Below are 19051 nucleotides of genomic sequence, written 5' to 3'. Positions count from 1 at the left end.
GTATCCTATACTAGAGTCAAAAAACCATATGTAGTAATGATTTCTTATATTAATGTAATATTTCTAAGAGTGAGAATCAAGAGAAATAAAGCAAAAGCGTGTTCGGAGGAGCATCAAAGAGAAGAAGAAAAGGTTTCACAGACAAAAAGTGTTAAATATATTGTGACGGAATAGTTTTTTGTTTCTTTCTTTAATTATAAGAAAAATGATACATAGTTAATTGTAACAAAATATAGATTTTTTTCATGGCTGTTGTCCCTTTTTTTAAAAAAACTGTACATGATGGAGGGAAATTGAATTCAGCACCCTAAAAAACATGAAATTTAACAAAAATATCCCATGCAGCTGAAAAAAAAATTATTTTTTCCAGACCTGTGTAATCGATCGCACTCGCAAGGAGTGGGAAATTTCAACCTTCATTTTACTACCCATCCTCATTTAGATTTGACGGGGTGAATGAGAATTGTGAACAGCTGCGGTTTGAGGAAGGCCTTCAAGATCTCCACGTTTATAAAATAATACTAATGTAACCTCAAAAAAACACTCTTTTAGCCATCACTACACATGATACAGTAATTCAACAACTTTTTGCATTATAATATTATGATCATGTCCCACAACAGTATATAGTATATGTGTTACTTCGGTAGCACATATACTAAAATTGGAACAATACAGAGAAGATTAGCATGGCGCCTACGCAAGGATGACACGCAAATTCATGAAGCGTTCCTCATTTTTAGAGATGAGATTGGGCCTTAGCACGCCCAATCTCATCTGGGTAGCACGGTTGTGCGGTGCTTAGCACTGTTGCCTCACAGCAAGAAGGTTCTGAGTTCAATTCCACCATCAGCCTGTGTGGAGTGTGTATGTTCTCCCTGTGTTTGTCCGGATCCTCCCAAGGACATGCACTTATTAGGATTAGGTTAATTAGAAACTAACTAAGTGTGAATGGTTGTCTGTGTATATGTGCTCGCCCTGCAACAGAGTGACGAGTTGTCTAGGGCAGCGGTCCCGGGCCTCGGACCGGTACCGGGCCATGAGAGTTGAGGCTCAGGTGTGAAATGTCTGGTTTTCAGCGTTACTTTGTTATTGTTTTTATCATTAGCTCTGTTTTCCTGGGTCTTTTCACGTGTGTTATGAATAAATCTTTTTTTTTCGGTACTGGTACTAGTTTTATTTTGTTGTATTTATCCGCGACACCTTAAAGGCCGGTCCGTGAAAATATTGTCGGGCATAAACCGGTCCGTGGCGCAAAAAAGGTTGGGGACCGCTGGTCTAGGGTGTACCCTGCCTTATGCCCAAGGCAGGGTACACCCTGGGTCATGGGACTGTTGGGACAAGTCCCATGACCCTGAAAAGGATAAGCAAATGGATGGAGTCTTAACAGGTTATTGGTGTATTTTAAAATATATATAGAGAATCATAGGATTAACCCTTCTCCTTTGGAAAATACCCATTTTTAGGATCATCTGCACTGGTACAGAACTCTGCCAAAGATTTCAGCTCATTATTCTTTGTGTCTCATGTTGCTCTTGCAGAGGATTTTGACCAGATTGCATAGTTAGAAACTCCAAAGGTTGCGATTATCAAACCTCAAAGCTGAAAGTCTGCACAGACTCACATCATGACTGTTTGGTTTAAAATCCACTGTGCTGGTGTAGAGGCAAAGTTATTTTTAAAAAGTATAACTAACTGTATGCACAGTCTCAGGTTTAAAGCCAGGTCACTGTGAGGCCAACGGCAGATGAAGGGTTCACGGTGTCACTGGTCCCAGTGACTCATGAGGTCAGTGCGTGACAGAGTCGCATCTGTAAATCAAACAATCCAGCGATTTCCTCGCTTCATAATCTGCTTAAAAGACATTTAACAGATTGCTGCTATCAGCATGAGGTCTCGGGCATTAATGGAAAACGATATGATGTGTGTGTTTGTACCAAAAACATCTGTGCCATCGTCACATAACTAATGACAGGCTATGGATAACATTCTCAAATGTCGCCCGGGGACAAAACCAAATTACTCATAATTATTTTTGTCAAATTACCCACCCGGCATCTGCACCCCAGGAAATAACCAACCACAGATGAAGAATTACACAAACTGTTGAGAAAGTTCAAGAGAGATTACATGAAGAAACTTAAAGAAGTTAAAATAGTGCAAATGTGTTAACCGTGTATTTTACAATATAAATAATAGTCAGTGTGTTTGATCGCTTAACATTATGGAAAAGCAAGAAAGCAAAAGAGAAAGTAAGTGAGAAAAAGAAAGGGAAAGACAAGAAAGCAAAAGTAAGAGACCAGAGAAATATTCAAGCTAGAAATTAACAGACATGAAGGTGAACTATTCATTCAATTTCATCAGCCTTGTGCTGTTCGGTGGTCTTTTGGTAAATTGAAGAAGTTTGTAGATTTAGATTAGCACTAGTTTTCTGAAGTAAACCTAGAATAAACCCAGTTCGAAGTTCGTTTAGGTTAATACTGCCATAACAATAATGATGAAGTAGAGTAAAGCTGGTGTATGAAACTCCAAGCAGAAACTTTTTCTCTCCTCAAAGCGAGGCTGTATGTAATCTGCTCCATTTGTTTGGTTGTTAGCAGTGTTGTGTGCCCAAGTTGAAGATATCACATAAAAAAATGTGTGGGGGGTTTATAATAAAGGGGTCCTAAAATATGTGTATTTATTTCTCTTCATTCATCTCTTACATGTTGTCAAACGTCTTTTACCAATAGATCTACAAGAATCTGTGTTGCGTAGGCTTCAAGGTTGACCTCTGACCTTTCGTCCAGAAAACAGAATTGACTTTGTTGCTGTGACTTGGATAAAGAACTTGACTGAGATGTGGCTGCAAGGTTAGCACCAGTTTTAATCTGACATTCATCACGAGAGCGTACAGACGCTGACAGAATCCAACATCAGCTTCTTATCAGAGCAGCAGTGGGGCGGGTCTGTAGCAGCCTCGCTGTAAACGCTGTCCTGTGGTGCCCTCTGTTGGATTAAATGCGTGTTGCAGCTGATGTTAAAGCCTGCCGTGCTCTGTTAGACTGCAGACTAGTCACAGGGAAACAGAGGACTGTTTTATCCTTATAAAAATGATGCACACATAATTAAAGAACAGCACGTGGTAGCATTTTAAAAGTAATGTTTTATTTCATGCTAAAGCTTTAAGATCAATCAATATAAACCCCGAGAACATAAACGGTAATAAATAAAGCAAATCACTCAGCATAGAGAGAAATAAAAACTTGCTTTTTCTTTTTAAAGAAAGAAAGAAAAAAATGGAGAAAGAACTCAAGTAATAAGAGAGATATGAAATTCAATTTCTCAAACTGTGGACTGACTCACTACAGATGCTTATCTCAGTGCCTGAGCATAGAGCACACTACATCTGCTTAGATAACAGTGAAGGGTGACTGATCTCAAGTAGGGAACAAATTAGAAAGATATGGAGGATACATTCAAAAGTTTTAATAACCAAAAGTTTTTCTTTTAATTAAGAGAATAGCAAAGAGAAGACAGTGATGTGTTCAGGTGTTTCATTCCTGGAGAGCAGATAGTGACTCAACCCTCGTTTTTTACATCGACAATAAATCTACACACAGTTCCGTTTGATTCCGTTTGGGGTGTTGTTTGCATATCTATGAATCAATACTAATACCCCAAAGATTTTATGTGTACAATTCAACAATTCAGGTAAAAACATTGATTGTTTCCAGTGTCTAGTAATCTCTAACTAGGCCTGTTAAGTTGTGACACGTTTTAAACTTCCAACACTCTCAGTCGGACGTCGAACGTACCGTTAACACATCTCTACGCTCCAATAAATAAACGCTGTGATCAAATCTTGTAGAGTCTGGGCAGCCATAATCCGGCCCATCTTGGAGAAAGTGCTGAAAACACCCGGTCCACCTTAACAGCTGAATACACACCATGCTGAGACATTCTGTACAGCCTCGACAACACACTTTGGTTTTCCTCAGGCTCACACACACGCACACACATATTATTTTCTTTTAAAAATCATTCAGTAGTAAGTACACAATAGCTGACAGTGTAACACAGGACACCTGAAACATTCTAACCAGTAGTTTAAAATCAACCACCACCCTGATTTTTAAGGAGACTTGTACCAACTTGTGTGCTTGTTGTGTTTTGTACCCAACACTGAGAGCAGCATTGCAGTGTCGGGTCAACTAATTGAATCAAAATTTAGCCATGTAGTCTCAAATTCACTTAAGCAAAACAAACTCTCTCTAAATCCATGTAAGTGGAAGTGATCTGGATTTCCTTCTCGCTTCTGCTGCAGCGGCTTGTAATCAAATCAGCGAAGTGGCGCTGCAGGAGAGCGTCTGCTAACAGAGTAAACAGCGTGCTGGAGTGATACCAAGTATAAACAGCTTTTTGTGTGTGTGTGTGTTTGGACCAGCAAGTTGCCAGAAGAAGTGGGATGAAGTTAAAAGGCCAACTTCAAATCACCTGCACCCACGGAGGGGGGAAATTACACAGGCACCATTTGGGTGTCTGTCTGCACCCTGCTGTCAGGTTCGTCTCTCAGTGAACACACACGTCGGCGCATATACAAGCACATGAAGCTCATTAAAAAAAGACTAGTCAAGCAGAGGAGACGCGACAATTACCAGAAGCAGTCAAGTCAAAAATAGCCTCCAAAAAAGACACTAAACTGTGTGTTTCCCCTACAGTACGTGAATGGATGTGCTTACACAATGTTTAAAAAGAAGAGATGTACTGGAGTATGTAGACTTAATGGTGGCTGTAGTACACAATAGCGCCAAAAAAGAATTATCTATTTCTGCGGTTCCCAAAAGTAAATACCTTTTAGGCAGCTTTGAGGGTTAAAACGGCCCAAATTCATTCAACTCCAATTAACTGTGTACAATCATGTGTAGCATCCAGGCGGTCATTAAAAAGATGACTTCCAAAGTTTAGTGAAGTTAGCTAGCTAGCTAGCTACTTGATGAAGTGTTCATGAAGTATACAAAAGCTATAACTTTAAACAAAAAGGAGTGTTAGTGAAGTCAGGCTGGCTGACTACAGAAGTGTTGTCATGCGAATATCAACACAGCAGCAAAGGCAATGAATTAGATGCTTTGGGGTGAGTATTTTTTCCATAAAGTACAGAGGGGTACTTTATGGAGAAGTACAGCAGCGAGACGAGTGCCGTCATGCACAAAACTGACTAAATGGACCTGGAAACAGGGTCCATATGTCATCACACAACAAGCAGAGTATAGTTGCTGCTTTATAGTTACCTTTTGTATTCTCAGTTTTCTTAATCCCCTTTTAAAGTGCCTACCATAGCACTCAAAAGTCAAAACTGAAAAGCTTAAAGTTTTATGGATTTATCTAGAACTTACAGTGATAACTTAGCAGTACCAGCAATTTCTTAAATTCTTGAACTGCTTGAATTTTAGTTTATTCTCACACCAGCAAGTGAAATGGCAAAGCTGAGCCACATCTTTGACACAAGCTGACTGACAGTCTCCCTCTCATTTTTTTACATTATTTTACTCTTTTTGACTTGAGATGCTACAGATGCTAGCTGTGTGCCGGCTGTCTTAAATTAACAAAGTTAACAGATGCTTTTAGTTTTTAAGGAAAAAAAGCTTCCTTATTTTATAATCAAACAGTAGTTCATAATGTACATACCAGTTTCACTACCATAGTGAAGTAACTGTTGTGGCTCTGGAAGAGGCGGTGTACTACTGTAGCTAGCACGCTAACAGCTAAAAGCAAGCACCCAAGGCATGCTAGCTCTAGTCAGTTACAATAGCTCACCCAGGTTGTTTCTCCTTTCTTCTCACTGTGTTGTTTTTGTTTGTGGGATACCATTTGATGCGCTCCAGTTCTACTAAAGCGGAGGGGGAAATGGCTTCTAACAACTTGTTAACAGTCAGTCAGTGAGCAAGAAGTCGAGCGCTAATGAGATAAAACGTCTGGCACACTTTAGCTATTGACTCCTTTCTCATTATCGTTTGCATGAACAGTTTTCACTGTGACAGGGGAATAAAGTTAGAGGTACAAAACAACTAAAGAGCTGCATAGCTCCCCTAAATCAACTTGAAACATTATCATTGCACTAATATGACTTACAGGAGTTTCATGGTAATATCACTGCATGAAAACTGACAGTCGTCAGTTTTACTTTTATATTGGTATTGGAAAAAATGAAATTGCCTTTCTTTGCAGATTACCTACCAGAACTTATAGGTTTTTCATTCATTTATTTATTTATTTTAAAGGCCCTGCTCCCTTTTCCCTACTCCTAGTTTCTACTAATTATATATAAGCTTTATGAGTTTTAAATCATAAACATTTTTGACTCCAACTTATAATTTCATATTTTGAAACCATTACTTTCTCAGACTGTTACCGTGCTCCGATAATCTTGTTCTGCTGCAAGTTTTGCACCTATTTATTTGATCCACTTTTTACACAAATTTTAACTGTAATTTTAGGCCCACTTTTACCATTTTACATGCCGGTGTGAGACTTTCAAAGGATAAAAGGCAAACAAACATTCTGACCGTGTGGATTCGTCAGGTCAGACCAGAGTAAGATGTCGACACATGTTAAAACGTGTTTGTTCTGCTCAAACGTAGCTCTTTGGTACATTCCATCACCCCATGAAATGTATTTGACATGAAACATTATAATCATAGACCTACAAAAACAGGGTTGTGCATACCTGAGAAAGATTTTTTTTAAAGTGAGGAGGAAAAAAGTCATAAATTGAGGCATGAGGGTCAAAAAAAAAAGGGGCTAAAATATAGCTTAAAGAGAAAAGAGACTATAAAGACTCGGCAGTTCTCCTTACAACATTACATTCAGTTACATCAGCCACACCTTGTTTTTCCTTTCTAATTCAGCTATCGCCCACTCTGATCTGGAATAAAAAAGGGAGAAATGCACCAATCGTGGAGCTTTTCTCCCGCTGACTTCAGAAGTGTAAGTAATGGATGAAAACTCTTGGGCGAACATGTACACGCACACACACACACTTTGTGTTCATCTCCACTCTACTTATTTTTCGTGACTAAAGCCCGGCCCTTGTCTTCAGCACCAGCTGATAAGTCTTGTTAAGGCCAGCTCGTTAGGGGAGGGCCATATCCGTGGCAACAGCTTGGTGACATCATGTCCATTATGCAACGTCGTGTAAACTGGACGTTTTTTGTTTCGTTTTTTTCAGTAGTGAGAAATGAGTGTTTTTGGTTTAAAGAGTCAGTCAAGCAGCACGGCTTCATCGCCGTAGGATGGTCAAACAGGAGCGTGTGCACAGCGTTCTTCAGTGTGTTTGTTAGCTAAACACACTTAATTCCATACGTCTTCCCTGCAGCGTGTCTGCGTCAGTAGAACTTGTCATCAATGCGGAAGTGTGGCCTGGTGACGTCATCGGGGTTGAGGAAGACGGATATGGATTTCCCAGGGTTCTCTGTGACCAGCTGCTGAAGCCGCTGCGCCAGCTTGTCCTCTGAAGGGGAGATGATGCCGTTGGCTGAGTGATGCCCGGGGGAGTTGTGGCCGTTAGTGCTTGCTGTCAGCTCCTTCTTCAGCTGGCCCGCCTGCTGGGCTTGGTCCAGAGCCGCCCGCAGGTGCTCGCTGGGATCCGAGCGCACGTGGGCCAATTTCCTGGCGACAAGGAGTGCCTGGCTGTCTGTCAGATGCTCCAACATGTTGCATTGGGGCAGGAAGTAATTTGGGCAGTTTTTACCCAGGATGCAATGAGCCAGATCGTCCAGGAGTCCCAGGAGGAGGCGGCCGGGTGTGTCGGTGTCCGGGCAGGACAGGTAGGCAGAAGGAAGTCGGTCACAGGCCCAGAAGAGAAGTGTGCGCAGGTGGTAGAGGCTGAGGCCTGTTCGTGGACGGGCCAGGATACGAGATAGGATGGCCTTGGCTGCTTGGAACGCCTGGGCCATGGGGAAGGGGATGCACTTCTTCAGCTGAACCTGTAACAGAAGAAACAAAAGCCAATAAGTGACCAGTTAGTAGGAAAGTGCAGGGAGCTGCTGTTGATTTTTACTTAGATTCCTCATTTATGTGCACTTGTTTCTCTCTAATTTATCGCCTCTACAGTCTAGTTTGGTCGTGCTAGCTTCTTTCAATAGTTTCTTTCTATTACCAGACATCCACGTATGGCTGTGTGTGTTTTAGAGAGGTGGTGAGAGATGGATTAGAGCACACAGAGAACTAGCAGAAGGCAACACAGCCTCACTCGAGTTGATCTCAACGTGTCAGCTGGCAACAAAGGTTTCCCACAGAGAGAGATGCTGACCTGTCCACACCGCAATAGAGAGACTTACATAGATAGACTTGCAGTGACTCTTTCTGTCAGATATTGTCACAGGCTGCTTTATGATTACATATGATGTTGCTATTTTTAAGTCCTCTTTGTAGAGTCAGCATATTTTCACTTCTGAAACTCACTTTGAGGCATCAATTTTCTGTCTCCAAAACAAGTCAGGGTTAAGTAACACATCATCTTTGCCTCACCTGTCGTCATGTGTGGAAGAGCTGCCTCAAAATCACCAGCACTGAATCAGCCAGCAGAAAGGATGCAAAATAATTCTCATTTTTCAAAAGTAAAAATACCTCTAAGTAGGGATGGGTATCGTTTAGGTTTTATCCGATACCGGTGCCAAACCGGTACTTTTGAAACGGTGCCGGTGCTTAAAGAATCAAGAACACAAACTTTGTCCAAAAATCTCTCATGTTCAGCTGTTTTCCACTTTTTCTTTGGTCATTTTAGCTTTTTTGCCCAGGGTGAAGGGAGTATCTGCCATCAAACAAGAAGACAGCCGCATGTAGCTATGATGATGTTTGCTAGTTCACCTTACATGCATTAATGTAATAACGTGGTTAGTCTACTCAACGTAAATTACACACGAACAACATTAAGCTACTCACGCAGAGAAGAATGGCTGCTGCTGCCATCATCATCATCCGTCATCATTTCTACACTGGCAGGGGTAGGGGCCAAGACTCTCCTCTTCGGGTTTTTGGGGGATGTTGCAAACTCCGGGTCCGATAACAGGCAACCCACCCGCAGTAGAAGTGCTCGGTGTGAGGTCTCGCAGCACGCTATCAAATACGGCGCATTTCTCGGCTTTTAAAAAAAACCCGCTATGCGTCGCCAGGTGTTTCATCATATTCGAGGAGTTACCTCCTTTGACAGTGTCACAGTATCACCTTAAAGCACTTGTTGCAGGCTGCTGAGTTTGCATCTTTTGCTGTGAAGTACAGCCAGACTTTGACCGCTTCGCCTTGGGCATTTTTAATCTGTAGCTCTGCTCTAAAAAAACGTACCTACCTGGACCCGCCTACTATCCTCAGAAACATAAAATGATTGGCTAGAATCTAAAGTGTATCACAGCTCAGAAAAAAAAAAAGCACCGAAATGTGCGCTGCTTTTCGGTCAGGTTACTATCGTTTATGACAGAACCAGTGCCACCATGGCACCGGATACCGGTACCCATCCCTATCTCTAAGTGCTAAAAATGCTACATTTTCTTTATCCTTGTGTTACACACAAAGATTATGAAGAGTATTATCAATAAGAGAATCAATAAAATGATACCCAATTTTGTAAATAAGAGTGAAATAAAAATGGGGCATAAATGAAAAAGAACATTGTCTGTGAAGGTTCTCAGTCATCCAGGTCATCGTAGTCAAAGGAGCTTTTCTTTGCAAGCTCCTTTGACGAAAAAGAACATTGGAAACAAAGAAAATTGTTACTACGGTAACAATCTCCCTCACCTCGCTGCGTGAGAACGCCAGTCTCCACTCTCTGTCAGGCCGACCACCCAGCGGGGAGCAGCAGGGCAGCAGATAGAAGCCAGATATGGCCTCCTCCTCTGTGATTTTACCATCCCAGAAGTGGTTGGCAGTCAGCCAGCCTTGGGCCACAGCGGGCCAGCCTCGAAACGACACCACCGGCAGAAGGTCGTACAGCACCCGGCTCGAGCCTGCCTGCAGGAAGGAGAGTGTGGAGGAATATTAAAATGTCACACACTCGGTGCTGAATTACAAACAGGGCGTGAAAAAAATTATTTTAACATTTGACTACAATCCTCTGCAATATTGATTTCACTCCACATAAACGTCCCATGAATAGCAGCAATTTTCACACAGCTGCAAAGTTAAACAGCCCTGATGTTCGTTATCGACTGAGGCGTAAAGAGGGCTTCAGTTTATCACCGTTTTGGAAAGAAGAGCCGAAGCTGTACCTGCAGGATAATAGTAGTGAGGGGTCCGTTTCTCTCCAGGCGGTCTGGGGTGGGGATGCCTCTTTGGGGGCTGCGCCTCAGCTCCTCTACAGCCTCGCTCACGACCCCCCAGAACCAGTCCGTCACCAGGGCGGGAGAGAAGTAGCTTCCATCCAGAGACTGAGGGGAGCCCAGGGAGGGGATGGAGCCTTTACCTGAGCGGGGAAGGGATGGAGTGAGGCAGGATGAGTCACTGCTTCTATACATTTATCTCACAGCGTGCAGTCACAGAGCCCGAAGATCTCACATTCATCACTTCAGGTGCTTAGCCAGAACCCCACAAGACCTGAAAGACCGTTGTTATTCTGTTTTCTGTACTTCTTGTTCACTTTACTCGAGATGCTGCGCTCTGCAGCCTGCTACAGTAATCTTGTGGGGCTGTTTATACACACTAAAGAAGTAGGACGCTCAATACATCACATATTTACGGCGCCAAAGTTTCAGACAAATACCCCGGGCACGCTAATGGCCCGTTCCCACTGAACGCGTCATTTGTCACATAAAAATCGCGGGCAAATTAAAAACTACTGCAGCTGCTGAAACTGCTCCCACAGGACGTGCATAAGTCGCAACATCATTGGGAGCAGGCCTCAAGGCTGTAAACTTCATTAAATGGAATTAATTGATCTTCCGCTGTTTACGTGTTTCCCCTTTATTTTCTCTGTGCTACAGTGTAAACTGTGACCTAAAGGATGAGAGAGGCTGAGGCGTGAGTAAAAAAGGTGTTACACTCGTAAACGCTCAGTTTATTTAAAATTGTATCACAACACCCGTGCATCAAGTTATGAGAGACATGACTCACACACAGTCCTCCTCTCCGTCTAGGAAATTCTCCATCCCAGTTTCATCTCTGATTATCCTTTTTTTTCCAACTCACCCATTTCCCCCTCCTCTTCCTCCTCCTCCTCCTCCTCAATGGGATGCCCGTTCTCCTCCTGGCAGCAGATGTTCCAGCGGGACAGGATGCTGGAGTCACAGAGGCGAAGGCTGAGCCACGAGTGACAGGGCGGGGAGTGTCTCATGTCCAGAGTGACTGGCTGGTTGCGGTCGTGAAGCTTAAGGGCGGGCACCAACAGGGTGAAATCCAGGTCAAAGTCGGCCCCTTTGGCGTAGTCCCCAAGATCCTCGGGGTTGAGGTCCAAGACGCCCTCACGGGCCCCGCCGGAGAGCAGCAGGTACTCGTTGGCCACCGGGAGGCGCTGGTCCACTTTCTGAACTAAGCCTAGAATTATTGAGCAAGAGGAAGAGAAGCCAATTAAATAGGTCCTGCTCTTCTTTTCCTTGTTCTCTGTCAGATTTCATTACACTTGTAGATGCTCACAGATGTGTGAGTTTGTCAAAGAGTCCTGCATGAGCACTGCACTAGACCCTAATGAACAATTCAGTGCTTACATGTCGGACTGAAAAATCTCAATCCCAGCCCCACATATGCTACACAAACATGAAGAATAAACAGACTGACACAAACAAAGATCCTTTTACACATCTCCAGGTAACGAGCTAAAGAAAAAAGGATAAATGTTTTATAGTTTTGTTAGCTAAGTGCATATATAAGATGAAGGTGATAAATATCAGTAATCAGATGATCATCTCATTATATCCTCATTGTATTTTAGTCCTGGCTGCATCAGGAGTGATAAAAAGAATTCCTCACTCTGTTATTTGGACAGTTTATACGAGAGAAACTCGAGCCCTCAAATCCCTTTATGGCTACTTAGCTGTGCTGTATATGTTGCAGGCTCCAGGCCCCTGGGAGCTGCAGTGCTGGAGTCAACTAAATTATGTTTTGCCAGCTTTAAAGTGCAACTGAGAAAGCCTTGATCATACAGCCAAAACTGCACTGGTGTGAAGCTCCCTGCCAGCTACTATAGGTCAAAGTTAAAGCACAAATATTTCAAAAATACTCTGCAGGGAAGAGATTGTTAGAGGTTGAACCTGAGAGTGTTTATCCCCACAGGTCAGTAAAGCAGCTGGAGATAGCTGCAACGGGGGCATCAGACCAAGCCGGCAGGCCATGGGTGGGGGCGCAAAGCTCCTAATGTGATCCTCTCATCCTGTTACATGGGTACAAAACCTCAGTGGTATGTGATGTTTTCACGTAGAGCCATGTGTGCGCATGTACCTGTGTGCAAGGCAAATATCTAGATTACTCTACGCATTAACACCGGTATATGACCGGTGGCTGGTACAAGCAGAGACCCAAAGACACAGGACAGATGTCATATCAGAAAAGTTGGACAGCTGCAGTTACAATATTAGCCAGTGACAATATTAGCTAATTTTACCAACTTTCCCTCTGAAAACTACAATATTATTGGACAATTATAGAATATAATTTATACACAAAAAGAAATTGTGCTTAATCCATAAAGTATTTCAAACTGATAAAGCAAAAGCATCGACTCATTTTCCAATCAGCTTCATTCAGCTGGCAGCAGCAGCTTCATACAGACAGACAGAACATGAGTCTAATGTAAGAATAGAATCAGCAACACTTTAACAACAATAGTGAAAGTAACTTAACAATGTAACTTTTGTACCATCTACACAATATTGTCACATAATAAAACTCCCCCAAAACAATTAAATGAAACTCCCACACACTGTCGCTAATACATTTATTAAAAAATTACAACACTTCTGTTCTGTTTACCTTCATCAGGTACCTGATTAGAATATAATGGCCTAAATTTATTACCAGGAAGTGTGTGGGAGTTTCACTTAATTGCTTTTTGGGGAATTTTTCTTCCAACGCACCTACAACATATTCTAAAATTTAAAAATATTTTCTATTGTGGATCTTGTATATTTAGCTTTTTGAGCAGCTACTTAAAACCTGGCTTTTCCACCACGTAACCGCACCAGGAATTTCCATCTACAATTTGATCTTCCCGTCATAACGAGTGAATAAATCTGGCGGAGTGATTTATTTACACACATCATGATCTGCTATTATATATGATGCATTTCTGCCTAAGTGTGTTATGTCCACCTTAAGCAGAAACAGTTTTCCTGCACATTTTATGAAGTGCAGCGCTTTGGTGGATAGTGCCCTTTTTACTAAATTATTTGAGACGGCCACAAAAATGTATTATTATCACAGGCGGCATGATACGTTGGAGCCCTAGAGATAAGCCTACGGTGCCCCTGAGAGGTCAAATGGACTGGAAAAAAAACAGCAGCAATGAGAAAAAAAGCACAAAAAAAGCACATTAGAAGTTGAATAAAACACTACAAAAATACTTACTACATTATCGTGTCCCCAGAAACGTGTCCGTTGTGGTTTTTGCTTTAAAAAAAAAACAAACAACTATCTGTTTGACGTCTCACGGCCACCGTATCAGCCAAACGATGAAGCTAATAATTCGCTAACACAAAGTGGTATAAAGAAAGCCTTTCTTAGGTCTTCCAGTGATATAACCTGTTAAATTTAATGTGGTTTATCTGGCTGGTTTCCTAGTAAAAATTAAAAGAATCGTGTCATATAAATAATAAATATAGAAACAGCAGGAACAGCTGATGAGAACCAATGCAGCAGCAGCATCACCACCACATGCTGTGTGCTACTTTACATGAAAAAGGCCAAAGAGTTAGATTAACTATAAAGTATTAACGAAACTGGCTGGAAACTGGAGGAAAAATGAACATGGGACCAGCGTGTGAGTCAAAGTCAAAACTGCTGATGAGGATCTCTCTGGTGATTTGCTTTGAGAAGTAGGAGGGGAAAAAAGAAAGCACCACAGGGTGAGCTGTCGATGAGAAGAAGGAAAGCAGGAAGTACGTGACAGCTCGTCTTTAGATCTTCACATTTCTCAGCAGAATCGGCCCATCTAACTCTACGAGCTCCATTTGTTCTCTGACTGCCGCTCACTCCTAAGACAGATGCTCCTGTTGGACTTTATGTAAAACACTCAAAGTCCTCTGCATCTCCAGCCGCCCTCAGCCTTCCTAAAGGTGATAGCGTTACTAGTTTTAAACAAGTAATTCAGTAATCTAGTCTGTTTATCAGCCATCTTGACAGAGGAGTTTTCCAGCACTTAACCTGTAACAGTGGATCTTCAGCAAACTTCCTGCTAACAGAAACCTCATATTGTTGTAGCCAACTGATGATACCATACGGGGGTCAAGCATTGGTCCATGGTGCTCGCTACAGTGCAAAACACATCATCAACTGACATGCACCCATCAGGCGTAACATTAGTGAGAACTCTGAAACTTTGGGTCCTGCCATCCATGTGGATGCTACTTTGACACACGTACATGGTTGAAGACCATGTAACGGTATTCAATGATGGCTGTGGCCTCTTTTAATATGATAATGTGCTCTACCATAAAGCAAAAATGGTTTAAGAGTGCTTTAAGAAGCACAACAATTATTTTGAGGTGTTGATTTGGCCTCCAAATTTCCCAGATCTCAATCCAATTGAGCTGGAAAAACCTGTCTGATCCAAGGAAGTCCCACCTCAAGACTTAAAAAGGACTTAAAGGATCTGTTGCTAACATCTTGGTGTCAGGTAGGACAGCAAACCTTCAGGGGTCTAGTGGAGCCCATGCCTTAACGTAGGGGTGGGGGAACGTCCTCAAGGGTCGGTGTCCTGCAGGTTTTACATGTGTCCTTGATCCAATAGGGCTAATTTAAACGGCTAAATTACCTCCTCAACATGTCTTGAAGTTCTCCAGAGGTCTGAGGCCTAATCACTCGATTCAGGTGTGTTGACCCAGGGTGATCTCTAAAACCTGCAGGCCATTGGCCCTTGAGTCCTGGAGTTCCCCCACCCCTGCCTTAACGGGTCGGGGATGTTTTGGCATCAAAAGAGGGGCTGACACAATATTAGCCAGGCAGTTATAACAGTGGGCACAGTGTGACCAACTGATTATCAGAACTTCAAACCTGAAAAGACAGAAAGAGACAGGGGGAAAGGGTAGAAATGGTAAATGGGCAGATCAAAGTGAAGAAGAAATAGAAAAGACAGTGTCAGAGACGCCAGCCAAAGGGCAAAAAGTTTGAAGCTCCAGCTCCTCTGATTTGTTTGGTTTTATCTGCCACTGATAAAATGGGTCAAATAGGCGAGGAGGAGGAAAAGAGTGATGAAAAAAAAAAAGAATAAAAAGCATCTTATCTCTCCAGCTTCGCTTAGAGACCAGAGCACAGAGGAGAAACTGCATCAATTAGTGAGGACTCTTCAGTCTCCACGCTGGATGTGGGAAGTTTGAGGTTGTTCCAAAGAACACAGTCGACTTTTTAATACCAAACTCTCAAATCGACAGTCGCACGCTGCTTCGCTGGGCATCTGCCAGTGAACATGCAGGCACACATGACTCGCACAACACACTGTGATGTGTGAGTCTATAGGCGAGCACACACGGCTGAGAATAGAACTGAAATGGAGACAGTCTCAGCTGGTTTCACAGCCACGGATTAACCCTAATCCTGTAAGAAATGTCTTTGAATGCAGATTTCTATTAAAGGAAAATTTTTCCGTTAACAGCTATTTCTACTCTAGACTCAATTCCAGGTCTGTGAAATGACTATTTGATAGCAGTTAGCTTCCCCTACATGTCCTGACTGATGTTATTAGCATGTAACTGTCAACTTGCCCCCATCTAACTGAGCACTGATTGCAGACTGGCTCCCTCTTATGGTCGTCTCATGCACCAAAGCCCCTTTTGAAGTCTGCTGTGAGTGGTTGCAGACAGGTCCCCATCTTAGAAGCAACCACTTCAACCTCAGTCTCCAACCACTGTTGTCCCCAGTGTTTCCATTAGCACACTTTTAGAGGGTTTTACATTTGACCAATGTTACTACATACAAGTATAGTATTTGCCTTTGTGAGCACTAAAGTTACATTTAAAATAATACTTCAAAATAAGCCCAAAGAAGTGTCTGGAGGCTTTTCAATATGGCTGCCAAGTGGCAGCTTCTAGACCAGGGGTGGGGAACTCCAGGCCTCAAGGGCCGGTGTCCTGCAGGTTTTAGATGCGTCCTTGATCCAACACAGCTTATTTATATGGCTAAATTACCTCCTCAACATGTATTGAAGTTCTCCAGAGGCCTGGTAATTAACTAATAACCCAGGGTGATCTCTAAAACCTGCAGGACACCGGCCCTTGAGGCCTAGAGTTCCCCGCCCCTGTTCTAGAGGGACGTGGGCCCAAACAAAACTGAATGAAAGAAAATAAACTAGCATGAAAAAGCAGAGGTCCACTTTTGATCATGATAAAAGAGGCTTAGGTGAAACATGATTTAAACTTGGAGATTCAAATGCATTTACATACAGATGTGCTTACTTTAACAATACATTCAGCAGGGCAGGGTACCACTTTCAATCAGGTTCCTGCCTAAAAAGTAGAATAAATATCATGACTATTTCATTTTATTCTTTTTTAAACACACAAACTAATTTACTAGGATTTCAAAATCAATAGCCATTTATTTATACTACGACTCCATTCTGTCATTGTCATCTGTCTTTGTCGACAACTGAACACATCAGCACGTAATATGAGTGCAAATTGATCGACTTGCATCAGTGCACTGTGGACTTACGTGCTAAACAGACCAATTAAAATATGAGATATCTCGATTTGAAATGAAGCAAAGTTCAAGCCAAAGTTTTCAAAGTGTACAGCGTTAGAGAGTGAAGAGAGATTCAGACACGTCTTTAAGAGAAATACTCTTCTCTGCATTACACAATGGTGCATTCAGGTGTCAGAACAAAGCTACAGTACAAAGAGACGCTGCTGAGAGAGCCTCCCCGAAGCAGAGCGCAGGCAACATGGGAACGACATCCTCTCTCATAGCAGAGCGAAAATACTCCACACACCTCTGCAGATTCATACGCCCTGAATATAGCTCTGCAAATCTCTCTGGAAAATGTGATTCCTCTAAATAAACCGAGGATTCCTACATGAACCTGACTGCACTAACAACTGAGAAGTAGGTAACGCTAATAATACCATCCTCACACATTTATTTTTAACGCTTATTTATCTGCAAGAACATTTCATTTGTGACATTCCTCATTAAAGGACTTCCTGTTTCCAGCACTATTGTACACGTGGATACAGCCTTAAGGAACGCTGACACTTAAACCATTACTGATTGCTAGTACATTAAACCATGACATAAACATGTAATTACACCATTAGCTTGTTTAATCACTGTATTCACATCAAACCAGCCAATTTCAACTGTGAATGCTTCTGGGAGATTAACTAATGAGGTACATCCAAGTTCTTATTTCAGGCCATCTTTGTGCAGTAGTGGGAGGGGATGTCATTTGTCTCAGAAAGTGATGGTTTTTTTTCTGAGAATCCACCTCTGCGTGACCTCTCTGTTATTCCAGACAATAAAATTCTAATACTGCTGCAGAGCGCGCCATGAAAATCATTTTAAAAGCAGCCACATCCCGCAAGGAGCAATTCAGTCCGTTACAAATGACTCCTGACTAATATAGTCTCAACCTGGATGTTATCTGTGCTTTTCAACTGCTGCTTCTCGCAGCCTCACCTCGCACGCTAATAGCCGGATTAATCCGAGACAACCCCGCCGCTGAAAGGTGAGCCATTCTGACGCCGCGCTGTTTATGAATTCATATCGAGTCAGGAGATTAGCTCCAAAATAGGGCTTTCAGAAGGAGAGGAATTGAGAAGTTCCAATTTAATCTGATTGGAGGGGATGTCTCACATCACTGAGCCAGGTGTTTAGTGTGTGTGTGTGTGTGTGAGAGAGAAAATGTGATTAATAGGAGCAAGAAACAGGGCTAAGAGTGACAGCAGACATGGTGTGTCTGAAACCACCTGCAGAGAGAGGGGATGCAAGAAGCTGTCAGTGTGTTCCAGCTCCACATTGCTGCTTTGATGCCAGTTACTTTGTGATATGATGTCCCACTAAATGACAGGCAATTATTGCCGAGGGGGAAAAAAGCCAGGCTGCAGTTTTACTTTTACGTTTTAGAGAAGCAGTGAGGCTCATTTGTTTGAGAAGCCACATAAAGATGATGTATTTCAATAAAACGGGCCAAAAGAGGTGGCGCAAATTCTCCTCGGTCATCAATTCAGTGTCACAAAGGAGCCCTTTGTAACATCCAGAGAGCCATTGTTACTAATTAATGATACCCACGGCAGTTGAGCGAACTGTAATCAGCATTCAGCACCTCACAGATCAGGGCTGAGCTCTATGCAGAAGACAGTGCGCTATCATGTATCAGATATAGGGTTCTAGCTAAATTACAGCTAACTGGCTAACTGCCCGCATGTTGATTATTGCTGTTTTAGACAAGTCAGTCGTTACACGAGTGACTGTTAAATAAAAAATGAGTTTGTTAGCAGCAACTACCATTGAGATAATGTTACTTACTTACCCTGAACAAAGAACAAGTCTGGCAGTGGTTCGTTTATAAAATGAGCCAATAAAATAACTAAAATAATCAGCTAAGTTACCAAATCAGTTCTGAGAGTCTGGATGAATTAGCCAATCCATGTGTTTTAGCCACAGAACGCTTAAACAATGGAATGGAGAATATTATAACCCATAATAGGTGTAAACTTCCATGCCGTGATTTTTTTTGTGGGGCATTATTTAACATTGTATGCAAGCAGGTGGAAGTGTGCCGCTTTACACAACCTTTTTGTAGCTTCTTCACTGTGCCGAGTATAGCTGCACTGAACATGAAGCCAGCTACAACCTCTCTCCTGTTTACACGGCAGCTTTTATAATATTAACAGCATTGGGAGGTAGGTTAGCATTAGCTAAGTCTTGTAGCTTTTCT

General features: G+C 42.3%; 1 protein-coding gene and 1 non-coding gene across 2 annotated transcripts in view; one reads left to right on the top strand and one right to left on the bottom strand.

Annotated features, from left to right (window-relative positions):
• The first annotated feature begins 635 nt into the window (after window positions 1-635).
• LOC118455589 (U6 spliceosomal RNA) lies at window positions 636-741 on the top strand. Its single transcript, XR_004844194.1, has one exon. It is a non-coding gene; the product is annotated as a U6 spliceosomal RNA (small nuclear RNA).
• Window positions 742-3228: 2487 nt separating this feature from the next.
• The window catches only part of tmem102 (transmembrane protein 102), a 30038-nt gene continuing 14215 nt past the window's right edge, over window positions 3229-19051 (bottom strand). Inside the window, exons 3-6 of the mRNA XM_087837711.1 lie at window positions 11158-11502; window positions 10242-10435; window positions 9772-9984; window positions 3229-7964 (exon numbers count right to left, since the gene is read on the bottom strand). Coding sequence (XP_087693837.1) covers window positions 7365-7964; window positions 9772-9984; window positions 10242-10435; window positions 11158-11502 — 1352 coding nt within the window. The 3' untranslated portion in view covers window positions 3229-7364. The remainder of the gene's footprint in view (window positions 7965-9771; window positions 9985-10241; window positions 10436-11157; window positions 11503-19051) is intronic.

Source organism: Neolamprologus brichardi, chromosome 3, assembly GCF_056152115.1.
Source record: "Neolamprologus brichardi isolate AB-2024 chromosome 3, ASM5615211v1, whole genome shotgun sequence".
NCBI lineage: Eukaryota > Metazoa > Chordata > Actinopteri > Cichliformes > Cichlidae > Neolamprologus > Neolamprologus brichardi.
Note: the sequence above shows the minus strand (reverse complement) of the source record. Positions and strands in the feature narration are given on the sequence as shown.